Raw genomic sequence first — 27,688 nt, forward strand, 5'->3', positions numbered from 1 at the left:
CATCTCTGTGGATCTAGAGTTACGTGTAGGTCAGACAAGCAGATTTTCTTTCCTGCAAGTTTGAATATACATACAAATACATTCAAGAACAGCTTCTTCCCCACAGTTATCAAACCTTTTGAACAGACCGCTCAGGTGTTAATTCTGCTCTCTCTCTCTGCACCTTCTCTGTGAATGTTACATTGAATTCTGCATTCTGGAATGTTACGCTGATGCACTTTGTTTGGTATAATCTGCCTGCTTAGCATGCAAAACATGTTTCACTGTATCTCAGTATGTATGACAACAATAAATCAATCACCAAAGGACATAAACAAAAGAGATGTGTTTTGTACAAGAACGGACTATAGTTTCATGGTCACCATTACTGAAACTTTAACTACCTTCCAGATTAGAATTAGAATTTGAATTAGAATTCCTACAGTGTGGAAACAGTCCCTTCGGCCCAACAAGTCGATACCGCCCCTCCGAAGAATATCCCACCCTGACCCATTACTCTACATCTTCCCTGATTAATGCACCGAACCTATACATCCCTGAACACTGTGGACAATTTAACATGGCCAATTCACCTAACCTGCATATCTTTGGAATAGGGGAGGAAACAGAAGCACCCAGAGCAAACCCACGCAGGCACTGGGAGAATGTGCAAACTCCGAACAGTCGGCTGAGGGTGGACTCAAACCCGGGTCCATGGCGCTGTGAGGCAACGGTGCTAACCACTGATTTACTGTGCCGCCCCAGGTTTGTTAGCTGAATTCATATTTCACTAACTGTCATTACTGGATTTGCTTCTGGATCATCAATCCAACAATATTCCCAATATGCCAATGTCTCCCCCTTTTTTTTAAAAATATGTATGAACAGAAATACATTTCACTTACCACACTTAAGTGAACAGTTGAGCCTGGCTCTGGAAGAGGATGGTTGTATAGTGTTTCCAGCAATTCCTTCCACTGACAGTCCTGAAACATTACACATTTTTTTAAACAAAAAAAATCACGATTCATTTTTAAAAGATATCACAAATGAACACAGATTGATTAGTCACATTTCAAGATGATTGGCCTAAACAACATAAACCTATTCAGCATTAAAAAATGTTAATAGTTTAGCTACCAGTTATTCGAAAAGTGTCAGAAAAGGGTGTGCATAGTTGCATTCTGAAGAAATGTGCTGCAGTCATCGTATTTAAAAGACAGCATTCACAGGAGTCTGGAAAAAATAGGTCAGTATTTCTTATATTTAATTTCAGATACACCAGTTTATTAAAATCATTCATCAATAAAAAAAAGGAAAAGCCACAAACTTTCAAGCCAATTGTAAAATTAGTATACTGAAGTTTTTAGTTAGTTTATACGGTTCAAAAAAAGCTAAAAATTGATTTTGACACATGACATATTGTTAAATACCTTCTAATAATGCACTTTTAAAATAGACAAACAGTATATTTAAAGGTGTTCATCTCAAACAAACAAAAGAAATCAGAGTTTATAAATTTGAATAAACTGAAATATCTCTTGACACTGCATTATAATTGATTATTCTTACATCATGACATTAAAGAACCATACCTGTCCTTTAACAGTGTATTCTGCTAAGATGTTCAGAAGCTTGTAGAAAACTTCAAACCAAGGTAAATAGCTGAAATTAAATACAGACCAATCAATGTTATATGTAAACCTCTTACAATCTTAACAGAAAAGGCATAAAGGATAAAGATGATTTTGGAAATCTGAATTAACAGTATTAAAATATAGACATTCATCAAAACAGCATGAGAAAAAACAAATTTAAATTCACACAAACATACCAGAAGTTCCACCTGAAGTCAAGTTTAATTGTGATCCAAATTCTGGCCAAGGTCTATGTCATTTCATTAGATTGGTAACTTGGAATAATATGGTTCTTGATTTTACAGGACAACTTGGGCCTCAACTGCCTGGCTAAAACCTCAGTGACAAGCCCACACGCTATACTATGGTTACTCCTGAGCTATTTAAGGCTGGGAACAGTTTGACTTGTCAAGTTTACTTATTTGCTGTCGTGTTGCCTGTGCACAATTGTCCTTCAGCACAATTTCACCTGCTCAGCATTTCTTTAACGCTCTTCCTCCAAGTATAGGCTTAATACCATTGATTACTTTCTGGTGAAATTTCTGCCCTGATTTTGCCTGAGGGAATTCTTAGCAGATCAGACTGCTGACAACCTTGTCGTCCTAGCGGTATCAGACAGGAGCAGTTGTCACTGCTAAGACTGAAAGCAGCTTCAATCAAGAACAGACAGGATTTACTAAGAGTCTGTGGTATTACTGGTAGGGCTCAACAAAAAACAGGGTGAGTTGGGTTCTTACACAGCATGGGCTTCCCCTTAGAATGTTAGAACAGCACCAGAGAGAAGACCAAATCAGAACGTTGCACTCCATGATTGAAGCACATAAACGGATGAGATTCTGATAATGTAATACTGAACATTGCAACACTGCCAGGAGAGCTGTCCTTCAGCTCAGGCATTTCCTCTCTTTGGTGTGAAATATTTCTGGCTTTTCTTTACTTCATTGAAAAGTAAGGGAGTTTTCCTTAGAATTCTGATTAATTTTAATCTATCGAACATCAAAAACAAGGTAATCTGGTCATTAACACACTTCTGCATACAAATTAACATCACAATCCCTACAACAGTGACAAATCTTCAGTAGTAGTAAACTGGCTGCAAAATGCTTTCAGACATCCATGGGGGGGGGTTGAAATGCACTACATAAATGAAAAAAATACTTTGGCACTCACTGTACTTCGTGTTTATAGAAAGTTGATTCATGAATTGTGGCCACGACAGCCAAATATGAGCTGATAACAATATGTGCATCATAACAAAAGAGAAGGAAATTAAATGCAACACCTCTAAAATCAAAACATAATTTTAATATGGCAAGATCTCTAGACTGCAAAGAAAAAGTGTTATGCCTTTAAGTTCTGTTCAAAATTCCTAAGAGGGCAATTTATTTTAGTGGAACATCATAAATTGATTTAATGCATTAGATATGAGAAAAAGATGACATTTTAATACATGTATGACAATGTAACATTTTGTCAAATATTTTCATAAGTATGCTATTACAGCCATCTCTAATAGGACATACAAACATATGGAGGGTGATTTTGACCGTCACTTGTCTTGTAGGGACAGTGGGTAAGCAGTCTGAATGGCCAAGTTTACTTATTCACACTAATGTTGTGTGTGTGCAATTGTCCTTTAGCACAATCTCACCTGCTCAGCATTCCTCTAATGCTCTTCCTCCAAATCAAGTATAGGCTTAATCCTACTGAGTACACTTATTTAAAAAATGCAATATCAAAGTATCCCCCCCAAAATACCTATGGAAATAAAAACAACGTGCTAGAAGTAATCATCAGGCCTATCAGCATATATAACAAGAAATGACAGAATATTGATGCTTTACTTGCAATCCGTCATTACACATTTATATACATGAAACATTGTTTTAAATTCAGAGATTTTTTAGTGTTTGCAGCTTTTCAATTTTATTTACAAGAAAAACTGTCAAGGAAGAAGTCTAACTGTACTCACCGTGTCACTATAAATAATTGGCATCTAACAACTAGTATTAGAGAATGCCTTCTGTATATGAGAAATTTAGAAATCAAGCACTCATGATGTAACTAACAGGATCATAATTGCAGCAAATATCATTCTACTCCATAGTATCAAAATGAAACTCCGTGAAAACATGCCCCACCACCCATCTGAATGGCATTGATAGTAATATGCAATGCATACTTTGGACTCCCACCTGCAATTTCATCCCATAATTTGATACATTAAACAGCCAAATCTCAAGATTCATTTGATGTCTGGATAAATGATATTTAAAAAGTAGGGAACCAACATTCGTACAGCCACCTTCACATTTTCATGTTTTTCTAAAGCACTTTATATCCAATTGATTACTTTTAAATATAGCTTCCAGTCTTATCAAAGTCCCACAGTCAGAAATTGACTTTGCTTGCTTGCGGTCGTGTTGATGAGATTCAAGAACATTAGCCAGGTGCATTTCCTGCTTTCTTGTAGTCACCCAAAGGAGAAGACAAAAACAAAAGTTGACACCCTTGGAGAAACTCAGCAGGCCTCGCAGCATTTATTTTGACGAAGTCATAGAGTCATAGAGATGTATGCACCAAAACAGACTCTTCAGTCCAACTCATCATGCTGATCACATATCCCAACCCAATCTAGTCTCACCTGCCAGCACTTGGCCAATATCGCTCTAAACCCTTCCTATTTATGTACCCATCCAGGTACCTTATAAAGGTCACAATTGTACCAGCCTCCAACACTTCCTCTGGCAGCACATTCCACATACACCCCACCCACTGCGTCAAAGAGTTGCCCCTTAGGTCTCTTTTATATCTTTCCCTTCTCACCTGTGCCCTATAAACCTGGACTCCACCACCCCAGGGAAAAAATTTTGTCTATTTACCCAATCCATGCCCCTCATGGTTTTATAAACCTCTATAAGGTCACCCCTCAGCCTCTGACGCTCCACGGAAAACAGCCCCAGCCTGTTCAACTTCTCCCTATAGCTCAAATCCTCCAACCCTCGCAACATCCTTATAAATCTTTACTGAATCCTTTCAAGTTTCACAGCATCCTTCCATTAGGAAGTAGACCAGAATTACACGCAATATTCCAAAAGTGGCCTAACTAATGTCCTGCACAGCTGCAACTTGACCTCACAACTCCTGTACTCAATACTCTGACCAATAAAGGAATGTATACCAAACACCTTCTTCACTATCCTATCTACCTGCAACTCCACTTTGAAGGAGCTATGAACTTGCACTCCAAGGTCTCTTTGTTCAGCAACACTCCCTAGGACCTTATCATTAAGTGTATAAGTCCTGTTATGATTGGCTTTCCCAAAATGCAGCATCTCACATTTATCTACATTAAACTCCATCTGCCACTTCTCAGCCCATTGGCTCATTTGATCAAGATCCTATTGTAATCTGAGGTAATCTTCTTCGCTGTATACTACACCTCCAATTTTGGTGTCATCTGCAAACTTACGAACTATACCTCTTATGTCCACATCCAAATCATTTATATAAATGATGAAAAGTAGCGGACCCAGCACCGATCCTTGTGGCAATCCACTGGTCACAGGTCTCCAATCTGAAAAATAACCATCCACCACCACCCTCTTTGAGCCAGCTCTGTATCCAAATGACGAGTTCTCCCTGTATTCAGTGAGATCTAACCTTGCTAATCAGTCTCCCATGGGGAACCTTGTCGAAAGCCTTACCGAAATCCATATGCATCGCATCTATTGCTCTGCCCTCAATCCTCTTAGTTACTTCTTCAAAAAAACTCAATCAAATTTGAGAGACACAATCTCCCAGCAATCACTTCCCTAGCTTCCCACAGAGTTCTAGGGTACACCTGATCAGGTCCTGGGGATTTATCCACGTTTATGCATTTCAAGACATCCAGCACATCCTCCTCTGTAATACGGACATTTTTCAAGATGTCACCTTCTATTTCACCACATTCTATATCTTCCATGTCCTTTTCCAAAGTAAAGACAGATGCAAAGTACTCGTTTAGTATCTCCCTCATCTCCTGCAGCTGTACACAAAGGCCACCTTGCTCATCTTTCCGGGGCCCTATTCTCTCCCTAGGTTACCCTTTTGTCCTTAATGTATTTGTTGAAACCCTTTGGATTTTCCTTAACCCTATTTGCCCTCCTGATTTCCCTGTTAAGTATACTCCTACTGCCTTTATACTCTTCTGAGGATTCATTCGATCTATCCTGTCTATACCTGACATATGCTTCCTTCTTTTTCTTGACCAAACCCTCAATTTCTTTAGTCATCCAGCATTCTCTAAAGCTACCAGCCTTTCCTTTCACCCTAACAAAAACATACTGTCTCTGGACTCTCGTTATCTTGTTTCTGAAGATTTCCCATTTCCCAGCCATCCCTTAACCTGCGAACATCTGCCCCCAATCAGCTTTGAAAAGTTCTTGCCTCATAGCATCAAAACTGGCCTCTCTCCAATTTAGAACTACAACAGTTAGATCTGGTCTATTCCTTTTGATCACTATTTTAAATCTAATAGAGTTATGGTCACTGGCCCCAAAGTGATCCCCCACTGACACCTCAGTCACCTGCCATGCCTTATTTCCCAAGAGTAGGTCGTTTTGCACCTTCTCTAGTAGGTACATCCACATACTGAAACAGAAAATTGTCTTGTATACACTTAACAAATTCCTCTCCATCTAAACCTTTAACACTATGACACTCCCAGTCTATGTTTGGAAAGTTAAAATCCCCTACTATAACCACCCTCTTACTCTTACGGATAATAGAGATCTCCTTACAAATTTGCTTCTCAATTTCCCTCTGACTATTAGGGGGTCTATAACACAATCCCAAAAAGGTGATCATCCCTTTCTTATTTCTCAGTTCCACCCAAATAACATCCCTGGATGGATTTCTGGGAATATCCTCCCTCAGTACAGCTGCAATGCTATCCCTTATCAAAAACACCACTCACCCTCCTCTCTTGCCTCCCTTTCCTGTGGCATTTGTATCCTGGAACATTAAGCTGCCAACCCTAAGCCACCTTTCTGTAATTACTATGATACCCCAGTCCCATGTTTCTAACCATGCAGAGTTCATCTGCCTTCTGTGTTAGGCCTCTTGCTTTGAAATAAATGCAGTTTAATTTATCAGTCCTATCTTACTACTGCTTTGTTCCTGCCTGTCCTGACTGTTTGAGTCGCTTCTTTTCTCAACTGTACCAATCTCAGATGGATCTCTTTCCTCACTATCTCCCTGGGTCCAACGCCTCTCCCCCCACCCCCCACTCCCCCACCTTACTAGTTTAAATCCTCCCGAACAGCTCTAGTAAACCTCCCTGCCAGTACATTAGTCTCTCATACACCAGCTCCTCAGCCACGCATTCATCTGCTCTACCCTCCTATTCTTAAATTCACTAGTTCAGAGCACAGTCACTTGACTTGTTGTGTTGGTTCTGTTTTGTCTCCACCAATGCTGCCAGACCCTCTGGGGTTTTCCAGCAATCGATTTTTGTTTCAGATTTCCAGCATCTGCAGTTCTGCTTTATTATAACTTGGAGGTGCCGTTGTTGGACTGGGGTGGACAAAGTTAAAAATCAAACAATAACAGATTATAGTCCAACAGGTTTATTTGGAAGCACTAGCTTTCAGAGCACCACTCCTTCACCAGGTGCTTGTGTTTATTATAGGACAAGACAGGATCTTGATTCAAACTGACATTTGAAGCTTTGGTTGTGCACACCAGTCCATAGTAAGGCTTGAATCCACAACATTCAGTCTTTAACAAGGTGCAACAGAACCAAGCTGACATTTTACAGAATTCACAGATGCCTAAATATTTCAGAACATCAACTGGGGGAAAAAAATTATCCTAAAGAAAAATTGATCAGCTTTGAAATAGACTTTGTAAAATCAACTTTTCACAGCACAAAATGTTCTTCCTATCAGAAACTGAGATTCTATGATAAACTTAACAGCTTTGGTACAATCATGTCAGTATCTGGAGTTGTAATTTATTGGCAGTACTAATGGTTGATTTTACATTCCAATCGGAAAGTTTTATCAATACACAAATATCAACACAAAATTCCAAATCAAATATAGAAAATTGAGTTGTAGCAAAAGCTCTTATTTACCCCATGATTGAAACCAATTTCATAAGTTCAATATTTCTCTGTCACTTGATTCAGCTTGCTGTTACTCCCTACAGAATAAAATGGGTACAGCACTGCACAGGTTGATCTCACACTAAAACAGACTCCAATTTTTTAATTTAAATTTTAATTAGCACTTAGCATGATAATTCATGTAAACAATCAAAGAATGTTGAATCTGATCGACAATTATTTCAGTTGTTTAGACAAATGCAACATTCAGTTCGGAAACTTTCTGACCGTTATCAAAAATTTGGAAAGCTTTTCAATCAGGAAAAGATGCCCCTTGCTTTTATCTCTCAATTTCTTTAATAGATTGCAATGTGCTATCCTACCCACATACCTAATCTGATTCACATTGTCAAATACTTTCCTAAGCTTGAAAAAGATAAGAGCCAAAGTAAAATGAAAAATAACTTTATTACTAAGGGTCACTTATTTGTGAGTCTTCACAGGAAAACTGCATTAAAGAATCATTTGGTCTATTGGGTCTGCACTTACTCTCTGAGCATTTAACTTTATGCCAATCCCCTGCCCTTTCGAAGTAACTCTGCATAATAGACAAAATAATATGTAACACCCAGCAGACAAAACCAACTAACCCAATATCTAAACCACTCAAATATTTCATAATACAATGAAATAAATATTGAATTAACTTAACATCATCAACGTTCCAATATTAATGCGCCACATAACCCTTCTGTTGTTCTAAAACTACTAACAGTGAGTAATGCCATTCGAGATGCAACATTTATCCCATGTCACTTCTGTGTAACAATCTGTTGGAACGCATTACGCTCAAATTTCACGTATTCACACAAAGTCTTGCAGTGTTATTTGGCTGATATTCAAGTTCTTCTGGGAAATTGATTTGAATCAAATACAAATATATTTGACAATTGACACATGTACATTCACTATTTGGAATTAACTCATCAATATTTTCAGAAGAAGGAGCCTGCCCAGAAGATTTAGCCACTTAAGCTGAATTGCTTCAATTTTTCTGTAACTGAAACTGCAATCAAAAATAAAGGTTACAAGTGATTAATGCAGTGTAATTGACAGATTTTGAACATCTATCTATAGAATTTGTAATTGTAAATGTATATACCTTTGTTAAAATTTTCACATCAAGATTTTCAACTCGTTTAAAAGCCTATGCTCATGGTTTGTGCTTTCCCTCAAAGGCTGTGACTGTCTACAATTGACTGAATTGCTTGCTACAAGACCATATGCAAAATCTACCAGCATCCAACAAGCAAATACTCTCAAGGCGCAACTTGAATACTCTTCCCTCAGAGTATAACAGCAATGCAGTTGCTTTCATTTACTAAGTTATCAGAAAACCAGTTGGAGAATGAAGTTTAACAGCTTTATTCAAGTAAAGTTTCAAATTCCAACTGTGCTCATTTTACTTGATAGAATGCATGTGCTAAAGCCTGCTGCTTGCAAGGCTGACCCCTTGCAAAATAATACAAAAGCACAAAATAATTGTTTTGCTCTATCAAAACCTGGCAACATAGACCATTTGTTTTAGGACTGTGTCCAAGGCAAATTCTCAATCTATCAGAAACAAAGCTGCAAATGTTTTTCAAATTATATTAAATAACAAAATTAAAAAGCATTTTTTAATACAAGCTTTACATTAAAACTACCAGCAATTTGTTATAACAAAGAAATATCCAAGTACAAAAGCAATCTGCTTGAAGCTTTTTGAACAAACATGAAGTTTGTTTACTTAGCTCCAGTTACTAAAGGGAAAAAATAAGTTATTATGACCGTTAATATGCAGGTAACATCTTTTCAACATCTAATTTCAAACAATATGTAATGAGGATGTTGATATTGTCTAAGTATTGACCAAAATACAAAATATGTAGTTTGGTTAGACCTAATGGCCAGTGATTCAAATCCAGAACCCTGACTATGTGGATCTTATAACTAAGGTTCTATGATCATGTCACCTTTTGACAAATGTAGCTTAAACAATTATAGTTCGGCAACTGCAATACAGCTCAGGAAGCTGATGAGTTTTGTTTTCTGCAGGACCTTAAAGGGAGATGTGTAACTGGATCCACTACGACTTAACTGGATTCAACCAGCAGCTTGTAAGGCCACAGGTTCTTTCAACACTTACTCATCCCAATAGCACCACACAGAGCTCAAAAACATCTGAAACTTTACCTTCGAAAGCTTTTAAAATTTGTCCTCCAACATGTTTCAAACCACCTGGAGAGAAAATGAACTGAAATCCTGTTTACAACATGAGAAAAGGTTACACATGAACTGAAGTGAAAGCATCATAAGAATACATGCTGGACATTCTTCACAATACAGAGCTTCTCAGAATTACAGGTGCAAATGTTATTCGTAAATTTCTTAGCTCACTGAAAAAACGTCAAATTCAAATACAGGCTTCTGAAAGTACTGAGACCTTCAAGTAAAGTGTTACTGGAAATCAAGGCATAAACAATTTTACTAGTAATAATCATGATGCTGCAACATTCATTTGTTCATGTTTTGAAGATGCTTAAAATCTTTGCAGCAGGCTGAGGGGAAATATGATCGTCAAAAACCGTCCAAAAGTATTTGATGTTTTGATTATTAACCTCTAATGAAGATGAGCTATGCATGATCATAAGTAGTGAAATTGGAAAAATTAGAATCCGTCAATTTGCTCAAAAATGTGCCTATGATCACCCTATGTCAAGCGCATGAAGATGTGAGAGATAGCTATTTTAATGAAATGGTTCACGAATTTCCCCTGCCACTGCTTGATGTATGTCCAGAGGTACACACTTTATCAAGTTAAAGTAGAAAACCTAAATGAATTTCATTTGTTTTAAAGGAACCAGTGCTGTTTTGCTCATTTGGTTGACGAGTGAAGACTGCAACAGCTGCTCAAGTTGTCACTATATACTATACTTACCAGCATTTAATTAAAACTCTCACTATTCAAATGGGCCAGAGAAATAAAAACTTATACAGCTAGTTGATAACACCAGCCAACTCAAAGCCTATTTCCATATTAAACAGGAAGCGAATGGTGATGTATCAACATTTTAAAACATGCTGATTAAAATCAAATCTTCCCTTCCTTTCTAAGTTCTTTGATTCAGCCTTTCTTATTCTGCGTTTTTCAACATTACTTTTATCCTTCCTTGTTTTTTCCCCATTGTATCTGATAATTTTACCTTTCTTGTATTATTTCTGATTTTGTTTTCATAAAAAAACTCCAAGGCTTTCACATACATAGGTATGCACTTTGAAAATGAAAATCATTCCTTAGCACTTTCTTGACATTTCTACTTTCAGAACATTACCCCAATCTTATGCTTAGTTATAATTAACTCTTAAATAATTGTTCTTGAGGCTGTCAACGTGACATCCATCACTGTTTATTCACCTCAAACTATAGGTTGTATTGTGACACTCACCTTGGAAATGTGATGCTGCCTGACACTCCTCTATTCAAAAGCAAGGCAGACAGGGGCAAGAATAAATGATACAGCCAGTTGAGCCTGCTCTGCTATTTAATATAATCAGGGCTGATCTTTGGCTTCAACTCTAGTTTCTTGCCTGATCCCCATTTATCTTCATTCCCCAAGACCAAAGCCCTGTCTATCCCAGCCTTAAATAAGTCAACAATGTAGTATCTGTAACTTTCTAGAGTACAGAATTCCAAAGATTCGTAACTCTTCAAGTGAAAATCAACATTTTAACCTCAACCTACACCTCCTCTATGTTCTAGATTCCCAGTCAGTGGAAATAACCAATCAGCATCTGTCTTTCTCACCCCTTCAGAATCTTCTATCGTTCAACAAGATCACATTTAATTCTTCTAAACCGTAGAGATTAAAGCCAATTTACTCAGTTTCCTAATGCACATCAACCCTTTTATCCCAGGGACGCAGCTTTGTGATTTCCTCAGCAATATAAATATACACATTCTTTCAAATAAGTACGCAGCAATTACTAGACAAATCAGGTTATAAAACATGTTCCATGCTCTCACCACGATCTCCCTCCCAACAACTGAGCGAAAGGTTTGTTTGCAGGTAACGACAGATTATTCAAAAATATTTACCTTTCAGAAACTCAAATTAACTTGTATGGAATTAAAATAGATGCTCAACTATTATTCTTCCTTGTTGCTGCTCTGAAAAACCTTTTAAAAACTCACTTCCTCCGCCAACCCTTCCACAGTTAGTCGGAAGCTTCATTTAACATTTCTATCTCTTTTCTGTCCAAACCTAATTACAACACATACATCTGCTCTCTCAAGTAGATACAACAGATCTCTTGGCACGAATTGGAAAAATAGCACATGGGATCACCCAATATTGGCTGATCTTTATTGACCTCTAAACCAACATCAGTAAAACAGATCACCAAATCATCATACGGCTGGCTGTAAGACATTGCTGTGCAGTACAGGTTCCTACATTGCAACAGTGATGATATCCAAGTAGTTTGATGACTGCAAAACATTCCAAGACCAGGAAAGGCATATTACTTTATATCATTTTCAGAAACTGCTGCAAAACCTTAGAACCATCTCCCAAAATGGTTATCCACGACCTCATATTAAAACTATATAAAGGAAATAGGATTATACTTAAGAGGAAAATCAGGAGGGCAAAAAGGGCACGAGATAGCTTGGGAAAGTTGTGTTAAGGAGAATCAAAAGGTATTCTGCAAATACATTAAGGACAAAAGTGTAACTAGTGAGAGAATAGGGCCCCTCAAAGGGAAGCAAGGCTGTCTATATGTAGAACCGCAGGAGATGGAGGGGGAATACTAAACTACGAGATTAGTTGTGAATTTCACTGTTTGTTCAATTTCCCAGATGCACTCCGATGTCCAGCGATACACAAATTCAAATAGCAAAGGTGGTAACTGTGCAGGTTCTCTCTCTCTCGCTCTCTCTCTCTTGCACTGTCCTCACCATGTGTATCCTTTGTCTGCTCTTCTCCCTTTTAAAACTGCTGTTGTTTTGTCTTTTTTTTTCCAAAGTTCCAAAACAATGCAACAGCATATAAAACAGTAATTGCTGCTCCTGGAATTCGAGGAAATCACCCCCAACACCTAAAATACCTCAAAAAAAAAAGGAGCAGCTCTTTTTTACAGCCAGAAACGTTTCCCATCCTCCATCTTGGATTACCCAGAAGAGTGTTACCTCAGATTACAACAGGATCTGGACCAGATGGGCCAATGGACTGAGAAGTGGCAGATGGAGTTTAATTCAGATAAATGAGAGATGCTGCATTTTGAAAAAGCAAATCTTCGCAGGACTTATACACTTAATGGTAAGGTCCTAGGAAGTGTTGCTGAACAAAGCGACCTTGGAGTGCAGGTTCATAGCTCCTTGAAAGTGGAGTCACAGGTAGATAGGATAGTGAAGGTGGTGTTTGGTATGCTTTCCTTTATTGGTCAGAGTATGGAGTACAGGAGGTGGGAGATCATGTTGCGGCTGTACAGGACATCGGTTAGGCCACTGTTGGAATATTGCGTGCAATTCTGGTCTCCTTCATATCGGAAAGATGTTGTGAAACTTGAAAGGGTTCAAAAAAGATTTACAAGGATGTTGCCAGGGTTGGAGGATTTGAGCTATAGGGAGAGGTTGAACAGGCTGGGGCTGTTTTCCCTGGAGCGTCAGAGGCTGAGGGGTGACCTTATAGAGGTTTACAAAATTATGAGGGGCATGGATAGGATAAATGGACCAAGATTTTTCCCTGGGGTCAGGGAGTCCAGAACTAGAGGGCATAGGTTTAGGGCGAGAGGGGAAAGATACAAAAGAGACCTAAGGGGCAACTTTTTCACGCAGAGGGTGGTGCGTGTATGGAATGAGCTGCCAGAGAAAGTAGTGGAGGCTGGTACAATTGCAACATTTAAAAGGCATTTGGATGGGTATATGAATAGGAAGGGTTTGGAGGGATATGGGCCAGGCGCTGGCAGGTGGGACTAGATTGGGTTGGGATATCTGGTCAGCATGGACAGGTTGGACCGAAGAGTCTGTGTCCATGCTGTACATCTCTATGACTCTAGTACTTTGCATCAATGTTTACTGTGAAGGATATGGAAGATAGAGAACATGGAGAAATAAACAGTGACAGCTTGAAAAGTGTCCATATTACAGAGGTGGCAGCGCTGGAGGTCTTAAAATGCATAAAAGATGGATAAATCCTCAGGACCTGATCAGGTGTACCCTGTGGGAAGCTAGGGTACAGATTGCTGGGCCCCTTGCTGAAATATTTATAAAATTGATAGCCACAGGTGAGGTGCCAGAAGACTGGCGGTTGGCTAATGTGGTGCCACTACTTTTATTTACTCATTCACAGGATAAGGGCATCACTGAGTGAACATTTATTGCCCCATCCCTAATTGCCTAGGGTCAGTTAAGAGTCAACCACATTGATATGGGTCTGGTGACACATTGGGTCAGACCAGGCGAGGATGGCAGTTCCCTTCCCTAAAAAAAGTTAGTGAACCAGGTGGGTTAATGTGACAACTGACAATGGATTCTTGGTCACGGGTACTTAATTTCAGATTATTTAAATTATTGAATTCAAATGCCATCCATCTGCTGTGGCAGGATTCGAACCAGAGTCCAGAGTCCAGAGTCCACAGAACATTATATAGGTCCTTGCATTCCAACAATAATACCACTAGGCCACCACCTCCCCCAAAGGTGGTAAGGAAAAGCCAGGGAACTATAGTCCAACGAGCCTGACATCGATGGTGGACAAGTTGTTGGACAGAATCCTGAGGGACACGATTTACATGTATTTGGAAAGGCAAGGACTGATTATGGATAATCAACATGGTTTTATAGTTGGAAAATCGTATCTCACAAAGTTGCTTGAGTTTTTGAAGAAGTAACAAAAAGGATTGATGAGGACCAGAGTGGTGGACATGATCTATGTGGACCTCAGTGAGGCATTATTCGACAACATCCCTCATGATAGACTGGTTAGCAAAGTTAGATCACATGAAATAAGGGACAGTTAGCCATTTGGATACAGAACTGACTCAAAGTTAGAAGACAGAGGTTGGTGGTGGATGGTTGCTTTCCAAACTAGAGATCCGTGACTAGTGCTGTGCCACAAGGATCAGTACTGGGTCGACTGCTTTTCGTCATTTATATAAATGATTTGGATGTGAACATATGAGGTACAGTTAGTAATTTTGCACTTTGACACCAAAATTGGAGATGTACTGAACAGCAAAGATGGTTACCTCAGAGTACAATGGGATCTTGACGAGATGGGGCAAGGAGTGGCAGATGGTGTGTTCAATCTAGATAAATGTGAGGTTCTGCATTATGGAAAGGCAAATCAGGGCAGGACTTATACACTTAATAGTACAGTCCTGGGGAGTTGTTACTGAACAAAGAGACCTTGCAGTGCAGGTTCATAATTCCTTGAAAGTGGAGTTCCAGGTAGGCAGGACAGTGAAGGTGGCATTTCGTATGTTTGCCTTTATTGGCCAGTACATTAAGTATAGGAGTTGGGAGGCCATGTTGCCATGATATCGGACATTGGTAGCTCACTTTTGGAATATTGTGTGCAGTTCTAGTCTCTTTGCTGTAGGAAGGATGTTATGAAACTTCAAAGGGTTCAGAAAAGGTTTACAAGGCTGTGGCCAGGGTTGGAGGGTTTAAGCTACAGGAAGAGGCTGAAAAGGTTGGGCAATTTGCTCTGGAGGCTGAGGAGTTACCGAAAAGGCTTATAAAATCATGAGGGGCATGGATAGGTCTTTTTCCCAAGGTAGAGGTGTCCAAAACTAGACAGGACAGGTTTAAGGTGAGGTTGGGGGGGGAAAAGAGATTTAAGAACGAACCCAAGAGGACAACTTTTTCACACAGAAAATGGAAGGGTTTAAGAGGGATACGGGCCAAATGCTGGCAAATGGGACTTGATTAATTTAGGATATCTGGGCAGCATAGTTGAATTGTACAGATCTGAGTCTATATCAAGTTCTTACAAGTCTCAATTTGTACTTATAGTATGGCTTGTCTCCGAAAATCCAAAGATGTAAAAATTTGGCACACAGTCACTGAAGTGGATTTTGCTGGAAGTCAATTTGAGATCATAAGATTGACTGAGGAAACACTCAAAAGACACTGACACACGCTGGTGTGACAGTGAGATGGGAGCTTGCTGAAAAGCCAGGTGCCTTACCTAACTGAGAAGTTTACATGGGCAAATTAGATTGAGGAATAGGTCACTTGGCCCCTTGAGCCTGCTCTGCAATTCAATAAGATCATGGCTGATTTGGTTATGCCACATTCCCATTTACCTTGATAACCTCTATTTACAAACACTCCTTGCTTAGATTCCTTAACCAAGAAGCTATCTAGGTCCACCTTACAAATATTCAAGGTCTCTGCTTCTTCTGCCTTTGAAAAGTAGAGTTCAAAAGACTCATGACCCACAAAAAAAAAATTAATTTTGGTCTTAAATAGGCACAACTTGTAACCATGATTCTCCAGTAAGACAAAGCATCCTTTCCAATGCTTCATATTTGCTGGGAGCATGGCATGAAGCACAAATGGGTTGTTAAATATTTCAGATGAGTTAATTTGTTAATACGGAAGTGTCTTTCATGTAGTTGGCTACATTAGGTGCCCATTAGATAATGTTTATTCTATGTTGATTTTAGCTTGTTTGTTACAGTAAAACTCTCAAAATGGGAATTCTTCTGTGATTCCATGTTGGTCACTTTGAAATTCATTACCGCTTTTTAAAGGCAATTGGTCTCTAAAGGGATTGGAACATTATACACAACATAAATTTCACGTATGACTGTATCTATATCAAATAAGACCTTGATTATAAGAAATATTATTGAGACAACCAAAACACAGCAATCTGGAAAATATGTCAGACTATATATTAATTTGGAAACTTAATGGAATTTCTTTTGTACTGAAAACATTCCAGAAAAATTAAACTGCATGAACACAGTGGTTCAGTTGTTTTCAACCAAGAGTTTTGGAACTGCTAAATATTGTCTGATTTTACTCTCAATGGAATGAGTATGCTAGGTTTTCCTAAAGTTAAATGTTACAAAATAAATTCATCTGAAAATCAAATTTAAATATTTCTGCTAATTCAATTATAATACTACAAACTTGAATACCCAAATTAATTAAATCTATTTACCACTCGGGGCCTGATTATTGCAAAAAAAAAAGACACCATTATAAATTCCTGAATTATGAAAATACTGCAAAACAACTACATGAAATTGTATTTGCAACTTTTTTATTGCATTTTTCATGTAAAGGTGGCAAAACTTCAAACTGCAAACTTAAAATTGCAGATCAGCTGGTTCTTGTCTAGTAGCGGCATCCTTTCATGATGTCATTTTGGTCTCCTGTGTGTAGTTTACTTTAGTTCCTGCACTGATTGACTGGTATCAAATAATGCCAATCCTGTGGTTTACAAACCAATCTTGGTACACGCGTCACTTTAAAGATCAACCACTTCCTCTACTGGGAGGCCAGATTTCACAGCTGAATTTTATCTTGTTACTCAGCCATGAGAGTTTCCTGTGCTGGTCCATTAAGCCAAGCATGTAAGCTATTTATACCCTAAGTAACAGCCAGCAAGGGCAGCAAACTTTGATTGCAAATTAACTTAGTCAATCATCAATTGGGAAATAAAACACTTTGCTCTGTAAATGTGTACAGCAGAACATGAATAGAAATGTAGTTGCTGAATAGGTTTCTTTCAAAGTGGATTCAGGCAGAAGTGTCAACATGAACAAAAGAGGTTTGAAAAATAAGCTGGGAAATACTTTTCAACAGCAGTAACTTTTATATAGTAATTTAAATCTCCCAAGGGCCAAAAATAGGAAACACCAAACAGATGCTCAGCTATCATCTAACGTTAGATGTTTTATTTCTATCAAACAGGAGAACAATATTGTCAATAATAATGCATTATACACCACAGGTGAAGTGTTAAAGATGCCTTCAGTTGCGTTATTGCTCGGGTGTGCATTGACCTTTTATATAACTGCATAATCATCGTAACATTTTCCTCCTTGTATGTTAAAAGTTATTGCTAATTTCATTGCAAAACTCTTTTGAAGTCCGTATTGTTTGCTTAAATTAAAAACTCATCACATTTTATGGACATTTTGATTTATACAATCTAACAATATAAAGAAAGTGATTTGCTGCAATACTTACATTAAATGACTGACTAACTACAAATGTAGAACAAAAACAAAAGTTTTAAAAAGTGTCTGAATTTGCTGGATATTAAAATGAACATTATAAAATAATTCAAAGGGAAGATGTTGAAATTGGAAATGAAAACAGAGGAAACTAGGAGTTCTACAAATGACAGATTCTGGTTTTTCAGATTTTATAGAAATAATATATGGTTCAGTTTGATTCTACCAGCATCATAATTATAATTGATCATGCAAGTTTGGTAACTGGTTCTCACATCAGCAGGGAGATTGTTGTAACGTACACAAAGGCGTTCAAAGAAAATACTGCAAAATGCAAAAAACAAAATCAATCATGTCTATCTTTAAATGACTTGGAAAGTTGTGAAATGTCACAAAAAAGAAAAAAGGAATAAGTTACTGCAGAGGCTCTATAGCACTTAATGTAGACTAGCTACCAACATGGATAGGTTAGACAATTTAACATTATTTGGATCAAAGAGAACTCAAAGGCTGCCACTCAAAAGGTGTCAATGGAAATTAACATGAGAACTTTAAAAGATTTCTTCTTGCAAGTACAAATGGTGTAAGAGGGAGTTTAAATAGTTTTGGAGAAAGAAAGGTTAGAAATAATTTTGGTGATGAAACAACTAATCACCTGCTGAATGACGGAAATTAAAAAACAAGTAAAACAAAACTACAAGCATGCAATGAGCAAAAGCCTCAAAGACACCAAAATAGACCAACTTTTGATTTTTCACATTTCTTAAAGGGTTAGCATTGATATTTCTTCTGTTCTGCTAGCTGGTTGCTGTTTTGATTTGCATTAAGGGAGCAAACAGAGTCATAGAGATGTACAGAAACAGATAGAAACTGATCCTTTGGTTCAACTCGTCCATGCCAACCAGATGTCCTAAACTAATCTAGCCCCATTTGCCAGTACTTGGTCCATATCCATCTAATCCCTTCCAATTCATATACCCATCGACAACTTCCTATGGCTCCATACACACCATCCTGTGCATGAAAAAGTTGCCCCTTAGGCCCTTTTTAAATATTTCCCCTCACCCTAAACCTATACCCTCTAGTTCTCGACTCCGCCACCCCACGGAAAAGACCTTGCCTATTTACACTCTCCATGCCCCTCAATAGAAATAATCAAATTGGTGTAAAATTGGCTATAACAATCTCTTTGTTCCCTGTAATTCCAGTAAATTTTCAAGTTAGAAATGGAAGACAGGTAGTAGCTCCAACCAAGTGAATGTTTCAGATTAGATTAGATTCTCTACAGTACGGAAACAGGCCCTTCAGCCCAACAAGTCCACACTGACCCTCTGAAGAATTACCCACCCAGACCCATGCTCCACATTTACCCCTGACTAATGCACCTAACACTACATGCAACTTAACATGGCCAATTCAGCTGGCCTGCACATCTTTGGATTGTGGGAGGAAACCGAAGCACCTGAAGGAAACCCAAGCAGTCACAGGGAGAATGCGCAAATTCCACACACACAGTTGCCCGAGGCGGGAACCGAACCCGGGTCCCTGGCGCCATGAGGCAGCAGTACTAACCACTGAGCCACCGTGCCACCCTCAGTGTAGTGGATTATTTGTTAATGACCAAACAGCATGTAGGTAATCCCCTTTCACACAACTCAGGAGTATAGCAGGAAAAGAATTTTAGGAAGTTTTTTGTCTTTTTGTAATACTTCAAAATGTCTGAAGGTGAGAACTAATCTCTGCCCAACCTCTTTTTCAATTCACTTCAACTTTTTCCTCAACAAAAATCATTTTGAGAGGTTTTCCTCCACATGAGTACAAGATAACTACAGCAGTATTTTCCTGGTGCAATACCGTTGAAAGATCCCAAATTACAATAAGTCAGATATAGATTGCAACTAACAAAATGCAACTGAAAAGCATCTAACGTTACATGAACATGTTTTTAAGTTATCCACATTCTTCACAAAGCCCTTTTATTTAAAATTGCACATCTTTAGAGTGATACGGCATGGAAACAGACCCTTTGGTCCAACCAGTCCATGCCCAACATAATCCCAAAATAAACTAGTCCCACCTGCCTGCCCCTGGCCCATATTCCTCCAAACCTTTTCTAAGTGTCTTTTAAACAGTGAAACTGTGCCTGCATCCACCAGTTTTGCAGGAAGTTCATTTCAAATGTGAACCACCCTCAGTGTAAAAAAAAATTGCCTCTCATGTCTTTTTTAAATCTCTCTCCTCTTATCTTAAAAATATGCCCCCAGCCTTGAAATCCCCCATCTTAGGCAAAAGACATAAACCTTACCTATATACCTCATGATTTTATAAATCTCTATAAAGGTCAGTTCTCAACCACCTACGCTCCAGTGAAAAAGAGACCCAACCTATTCAGCCTTTCTTTATAACTCAAACCTTCCACACCTGGCAACATCCTGGTAAATGTCATTGCTGACTGCACTTGTTCTCCATTCTGGAATAACATGCTGTCGTTATAAGAACTATCACCGGTCATGGTAAATCTGAAACCTGCATTCAAAACTTGATCTGATGCTGATGGAAATGCAATTTTATATTAACATTACTTTGCGGCTAACTCAGTCAAATTTGCTCACGTGAAACTGCCACGGCTTCTATTGAAACCATTCTATATGTCTCAGTATTTAAATTTGCAATTAGAAAACATGTATTTTAAATGCCTCAAAAATCTCTGTTGTGGCTTTGCCACTAGTATAATAGGCTAATAACAATTTATAAATACGGAAAACTTTAACAGGTTATTCAATTTTAGATTCATATTGGAATTAGATTTTTAATATTAACTTGGAAGTCCAGTTCCTTTAATCTGCAATTACAAGAGTCAAAATAGATATTAATTTAAAACAAAAACAAGTTTTATGAAGGGAATAACTACTTAATATCAACCAATTCAGATATTACTCAAGTCGAGCATTTTTTGGCAAACTGAAATCCCTTTGTGGCTTGAGACTGCCAAACCTGGTTATGTTATACTAAATTTACTTAAAGAAGCCCTGGTGTAGACAACAGGGTGCAACTAACACTTAAACATAGGAAGCTCAGAGAATACACTCTGGGTTTCAAATTTATAACCAAGACAGCCTTCACCACATGCAGTTTAAGTAGCACGATTGGTAGCACTACACTGAATTTATGACCAATGACACACACACATTTAATTTGTAACCAAATACTTCCCCTTCCTCTCAGCTCCCTTTAGAACTTTTGATTAACTCATATTTTTCTTAGTTCAGAGGTTAAATAAAGGAAGAAAGGTGTTCTGTGGTGAAATAGCCCAGAGCACTGCACAGAAAGAGGACTAATGCCACGGACATTAAAAGAATCAAAGCAATAAAGATCGAGGCAATGATTTCAAGTTCAGAAGTTCAAAAAGCAAGATTAGGCATAAAAGTATCAATAAATACAGGAAAGTAAAAAGAAAAATGTCAAAGTGCGATTCGCCACTATATTTGGTATGTTTTGAGTTTAATTGTGATGAGTGCACTAGTCACTTAACAAGACAAAATGTTCCTTTCAAAATCTGAGGTGACAATTTTACAACGATATAGGTCATAAACAGTCAAATGTAAGGCTAAGACACCGTAATATGCCTGGTTGCTTTTTGCAAAGTAGGTTTGCTTTTTGTGCCTTCAGCCTGCATTATGTATAAGATCACAGGGTGCTCAGTGCATCTGTCCGGTTTTTCTTTGCAGACAAGCAAAACAATTTTTCCTAAAAGTGACAATCCTATATAACCAACAGGGCTTTTTTAAGAATTTAAGCATTAGTTTCAGTTAATTTTATTTTTTTTTAAATAATGTCAAGAAGGACGTTAATTACAAGCAGTCCGTTCTACAGAGTCCTTGTCCATCAGAATTCGATTACATTTATTTTTGTGATATAAATAACTTTTAATGCATGAGAAACATATTAATTTAGTAATGATACACCAAATAAACTAAGTGCTTCTTGCTTATCTCAGACAATCAGAAGAATCTGATAGGGATTAAGAAAATTGGATATACAATTGGGAGAACATTTAAATGATAAAGTTTCTTGCCTACATCTTTTCCCCTTTCATTTCTCCTGAGAAGTACTGAAATAGAAATTCAAGACAACTTCAACTGCTATGTAAATAAGATATGCTATCAATACAAATCCATGATTGCTGTGCTTTTGCACAAATTTAACATTGCAACTCAAATGCTTTCCATCACAGCATAACTGCAATGTGAAAACAAGAGTTGCAACTGACAAAAATACTATTGATTTTGGATTCTAAATTAAGACTGAAAATAAACTTGACATTGTCATAAATACACATGCACCATAATTATATGACATTAGTGCATAATTTAAAAATGGCTTATTGCTAACATTTCCTACTCTTCTAAATGGCACAGTAAGACTAATGGTGTAGCCAGAACATAAATGTGTCAGCAACAATTTTAATTGGCTTTTCGTGAAAGACTTTACTGTACTTAAAAGGCTACTGCTCTCTGATGTTTCCATGTGCTGTAGACTTTATTGTCCACGCTGCATAAGAAACAGATTTCTACCCACAGTCTTAGCTCATTACAAAAACATGGTAATTATTAAAATTGTTAAATGATTATATCTAAATTTTAAAGAGGGAAAAAATGACTTTATACATAAATATTATTTCTAAAAATGCAATTCACCATCCACTTGAAAGATTTTCTTACAATTGACAGAATTCACGATTAAAATTTCACACCAATCATCTGAACATAATACATTTGTGAATTAGCAAGTCATCAATGGCCTTTGGCGAATATTCTACTGTCCATTTGTGAAAAAAATCTTCAAATGAATATTTTAATAAATATAAAATTAATGTGGCATTCAGACCTCATAGATGGGGCAGACAATATGTGACAAAATTCATGGAATGTGTGATCTTACGTAACATTAATAAACTGTGCAATAAATTGTAAATGTCACGTGAAGGATTCATTGGTTTGTCAATGCTATTTAAAACTTCTAACATGACACTAACCAGATGTATAATAGACCATAGGTCTGAAAGGGTTAAAGAAAATCTATGAAGTGATGGCAGCAATAGTTACAGATACTCTTCCGCTGCTAGTTCCGAATCATACTGGTTTAAGGCATACAAAGGAAGCCCTTGAAGCAAACACAGCTTTTGAGTCCCTCTTGTCAAAGTTTACAGAAAGCTTAATTGGAAAGTTATAAATTGAGTCTGAAAGCAGTGCCAGACAGAGAACAGTTCTGCTGTCAACCACAGTGGGACTCTTTGTGGTCACCCAAAACTGCTAATTCAAATCTAATGCAACTGGGAAGTATTTTAGTTGATATCAGACAAAGTAAGATTTTTTATTTTTTGTGTACAATCAAATCATATTAAAATATAGGAATACTTTTTAAAAAAAAACAAATATTACTAAACACCAAAAAATTACCAAGCTACACAATGGTAACAGTACTTTGAAACAAGTGCGTGCACCTCTTTTTCAGTAAATTTGTGATTGCATTCTATAGGTACTTCAGTTATTTAGCCATGCATGCATTATCATATTCAATTATATTGATGACCAGTGCACCATTCAACTAAATTTTTAAAATTTTCAGTTATGAAATTATATATACATAGCAGCTTTAAGAGGTCTCCTTTCCTTCTCCTTATTGGATATAATGCAATATGTAATATTAGCTAGTAATTACAGCACAGTACAGAGCAGTCAGGCCAAAAAGTCTATGCCGCTGTTATACCAATCCAAGTCTCCTCCCATCTTACTTCATCTCACTTAATAAACATATCTTTCTCACGTACTTATCCATCATCACATCACCCTGTGGATGCAAGTTCCATATTCTAATTACCCTCCAAGTAATATCTTTGATTATAGTATCTTAATTTATTTGTAACTAGACATATATTTTCAATCCCTTTATGAGCACTCCATGAATTAAAATGCTTTCTTTACAAGAAAACCCTTTCACAATATGAAAGGTCTTTAATAAATTATCTCTCAGCTGGCTCTGTGTTCCAAAGGAAAAATGGCTCAAGCTTGTTCAGGCTTTCCTGATCATTACAAGCCACAGACTAAAGACTCCATAAATTCTTGATTTGAAATGCAACTTTCTGGTGTTTTATTTCTATACAGTTTGAAGAAACAATCTGACATATCTGAAGACAAAAATATTTACGAGATCAATCATTCTAAGTCATCAGCACTTATGCAGAACTCAGAGGCAGGAGATCTTCATCATCAGTCTGGGTGCTTTTGATCACCATTAGGTTCTCCTTGGGCAGTTGTTAACAACCCTTTATTTGATATGTAACCTACTCAGAGTTAACATCTGTGCATTTCCTTGCAGGCAATGTCTTTCATTACTATCCCGAACTACAACACATTTTGGATATTATAATTACACATTAAAGGTAAACGAAAGGTTATAGTCACATCATTTTCTTTTAAACTCCCATTAATATGATAGATTGTTTGTTGGAGCTTAAATAAATGAAAATGGGAAAAAGTTAACAGACCCTCCCACACTGACCCCTGCAACCTCTCTCTCTTTATCCTCCCTCACATACCCAATCCAACTCCACCCCTCGCCCCTCAAAAGTTTCTTTTTCTCCCTTCCTTGCACTGCTGCTCCAGCGCTCAGGCGAATATGCCTTTACTCATTTTCCCACTGCACCTCCAATCTGAGTCCACTTCTCTGACATGTGCTGCTAAACAAGCACAACTGCAGGTCACCAAGACTATTAGCAGCAAGTGCGAGAAAGACACAGCCTGTGACTGGAGCGCAGCAGGAAAATGAGAAACAGCCTGAGCACCAGAGGATCATGCACACACGCTCAGCTATAATAATAAGCATGCAGCTCTTCACAATTTGTTGCCCAGTGGCAAAGACACATAGATTAGAAGGAATGCAGCCAAGGAGAGAAAAATGGAAACCCATTAAATCAAACATGAGTGGCAAAAACAAAAGAATAAAAACATTCAGTTAAAAAAGGAGAACATTTGCCTTTTTATTATCAGTCTACCTCAGTATTAACTATATTCTCTCACTTGCGTTACCTAGAAATGTTGATATCATACTTCCAGTTAGAGTTCAGCTCGTGGAAGACTCTGGCACTGATTCCAGTGAAACACCACTTTTCACCTTCCACCAATCCAAGTAACTATCTTGAGCACATCCTCTCTCTCTCGTTCTGCAACCAGTTTCCTATCCATTGTTAGCTGTCCCAATACCTTGTGCCCTGACTTAGGTCCGATCTATTATCCAGCAGGAGAAAATGAGGACTGCAGATGCTGGAGATCAGAGTTGAGAGAGTGGTGCTGGAAAAGCACAGCATGTCAAGTAGCACCTGGGTCCATTTCCTTGCTTAAGTCCTTCTGACAGGCGATGCAGATTGCATTCACTGTGTGAATATTATTTCTTCAAAATAATCCATAACCCTGGTAAAGCAACAGCTTCCCTTTTGAAATTCACATCATGTTACTCTTTTGATTTTTATGATATCTTATAAAAAGATTGAGATACCTTTGCGTCAACCAACCTCATACAAAATAGCGTGAGGATCATTTGAATTGTTCTAGCTCCAGTTTTGATTATATGAATAACATTAGCTGTCTTACAGTCCTCTGGCACTATTTTTTTAAAACACAATGTTTATATATTAACATTATATCTTTTTGTTTCCTCTGTACCTAAATTGATAAAGTCATATATACAAGTAAAACCTTAACCTAAAAATGCCATTAATGTACATTACTTAAAATTATGGAGTTTTAGAATGGCAATATGAAGTATCAGAATGTGGGCCTCATGCTACAATTCTCTACAGAAATATTGCTAGCTGGCAGCATTGCCATCTGTAGCAGAAACAAGATACCTACCCAAGAAAAGGGCGACAGAGCTGCAATTCTTTTCAAGCTACTACTATTTGTCTCTTGGCACACAAAGGGAAACATAAACGTCTGTCAAAATCAGTTTAACTGTTTTAATCCAGGTCAACAATGCAAAAGTCAAATTGTAGAGGAAAATATATGTTTAATGAGAAGAACATTTAGTGCCAACTTTTCAAAGGCTAGACTTTATTGGGCAACTTGTTAAACAGTAATACAGTGGTCGATTCCCACAAAAGGGGCATTTCAGAATAAGCTCTCATTTGCTCAGAAATCATTGAGAAATGTGCACCATTTGGTACCAAAATCAACTTCACGTTTGAAATGCATTTATTTCAGAAATCACTGTTTGAAAGATGCAAAAGAAAAATATTTTTTTGACAATATCCATAGTCAGTGATAAATGTATTTTTTTAAATAGGAAAGATGGCAATGAAGTTGGAGGGAACACTTGATAAAATTACCCGAAGAGTGGCTACTTCTAGTGGCCAATATGCCACTACACCCTGGTAAAAATAGAAAAACTATATATTGACTTATGATCAATGGTCTTAGATAAATGTAACTGAACACACTCGTACAAAAAAGAATGGCTTCTGGTCAGAAACTGTCATATATACAAGCTTTTTGAAGTAATCCTTAGAACAAAATGCAAACAATACTACCATTGGCATCCCTCTGCCATTTTTCTATGAAATACACAAGCACTAGTTGGCTATAAAATTTATTCTTATTTAAAGTTTTAAAAAAAGTATGTAAACTAGTGTATATCATTCCAATAGTTTATTCATAGATTTGTAAAATATACAAAGGCAAAATATTAGAAGTCTTCCAAACAAATTCACTAGAAGTGTGAAATAGTCAGTATCACTGGATTGCATTTTGTAAAATAATCCACGTATTATTGACATACCAGTTTGCTGTTGCAATTGCAATTCTAAATAAAGGACAGCCAATTGTAAAATAGTGCCACTTGTTATATCGTGCCACACCCACTCCCCCTACCCCCACCAACCCCACAAAGAGCAGCTCAGGAGCTTGGAAACCAATGGATTAGTATACTGACAGGCTGTGCCAAGTGGTTGAACACAAGTTCAGTCCCACATGACTCTTAACTGGCATCATTCCAATTCCTAACTTTTCCATCTGAGATCAAGATTTCTCCAGAGAGACAACTAAATCAAGAGGCCTAATCAACGTGCTGAACACCATCTAAATCCTAATATAATGCTACCAGTAAACTACAAGCTGAACATTTTTAGGGACTCTAATTTACACAATTGTGGAAAATTGTGATACTTTTAGAAATTTTAAGGAGCATAATGAAATTTATACCGAATAAAGCTAAGTGAGGTTTAAGAATTGCTCAAGGACTATATGTTTTAAGCACTTAAATTTGAGAACCTACTCCCACAAAATCTTTCCAATTTCAAAATAGTGTGTCTATCAAGGAACTGATGCCAATAACTGTAATTGGCAACCCCAAAACAAAATCAAATAATCCAGCTTAACATTAATCTTAAAAGGGTTTTTTCCAGATTGACAGTTTTGAAGCATTTAACTTCCAGATTCATTTATGTCAAATGCTGCTTTGCATGTGTCTTTACTAAGCATTGTTGCCAGATGGAAAATATTAAGCAAAAAGGACTGTAACTAAATCAATCTGCTACAGAATAGTGCCAAAAGGCCCCATGCTAACTACAAGCAGATTTGCAGGCAGGTCTCATTCTGTTAAGACCTGGGTTCTGGCACATCCTTGCCCTATCCAACAGCAGGAGGCCAAGAGCTTGCTGAGAGCTGCTACTGTGCCAAATGGACTGTGG

The 27,688-nt window shown here is 37.6% G+C and overlaps 1 protein-coding gene across 4 annotated transcripts in view; it reads right to left on the minus strand.

Annotated features, from left to right (window-relative positions):
* Positions 1 to 27,688, minus strand: part of dennd1a (DENN/MADD domain containing 1A) — a 525,508-nt gene that overhangs the window by 293,522 nt on the left and 204,298 nt on the right. For all 4 annotated transcript variants that reach the window (XM_072566190.1, XM_072566188.1, XM_072566189.1 and 1 more), the window contains exons 6-7: positions 1,575 to 1,644; positions 885 to 965 (exon numbers count right to left, since the gene is read on the minus strand). In XM_072566190.1, coding sequence (XP_072422291.1) covers positions 885 to 965; positions 1,575 to 1,644 — 151 coding nt within the window. The remainder of the gene's footprint in view (positions 1 to 884; positions 966 to 1,574; positions 1,645 to 27,688) is intronic.

Source organism: Chiloscyllium punctatum, chromosome 49, assembly GCF_047496795.1.
Source record: "Chiloscyllium punctatum isolate Juve2018m chromosome 49, sChiPun1.3, whole genome shotgun sequence".
NCBI classification, from domain to species: Eukaryota; Metazoa; Chordata; class Chondrichthyes; order Orectolobiformes; family Hemiscylliidae; genus Chiloscyllium; species Chiloscyllium punctatum.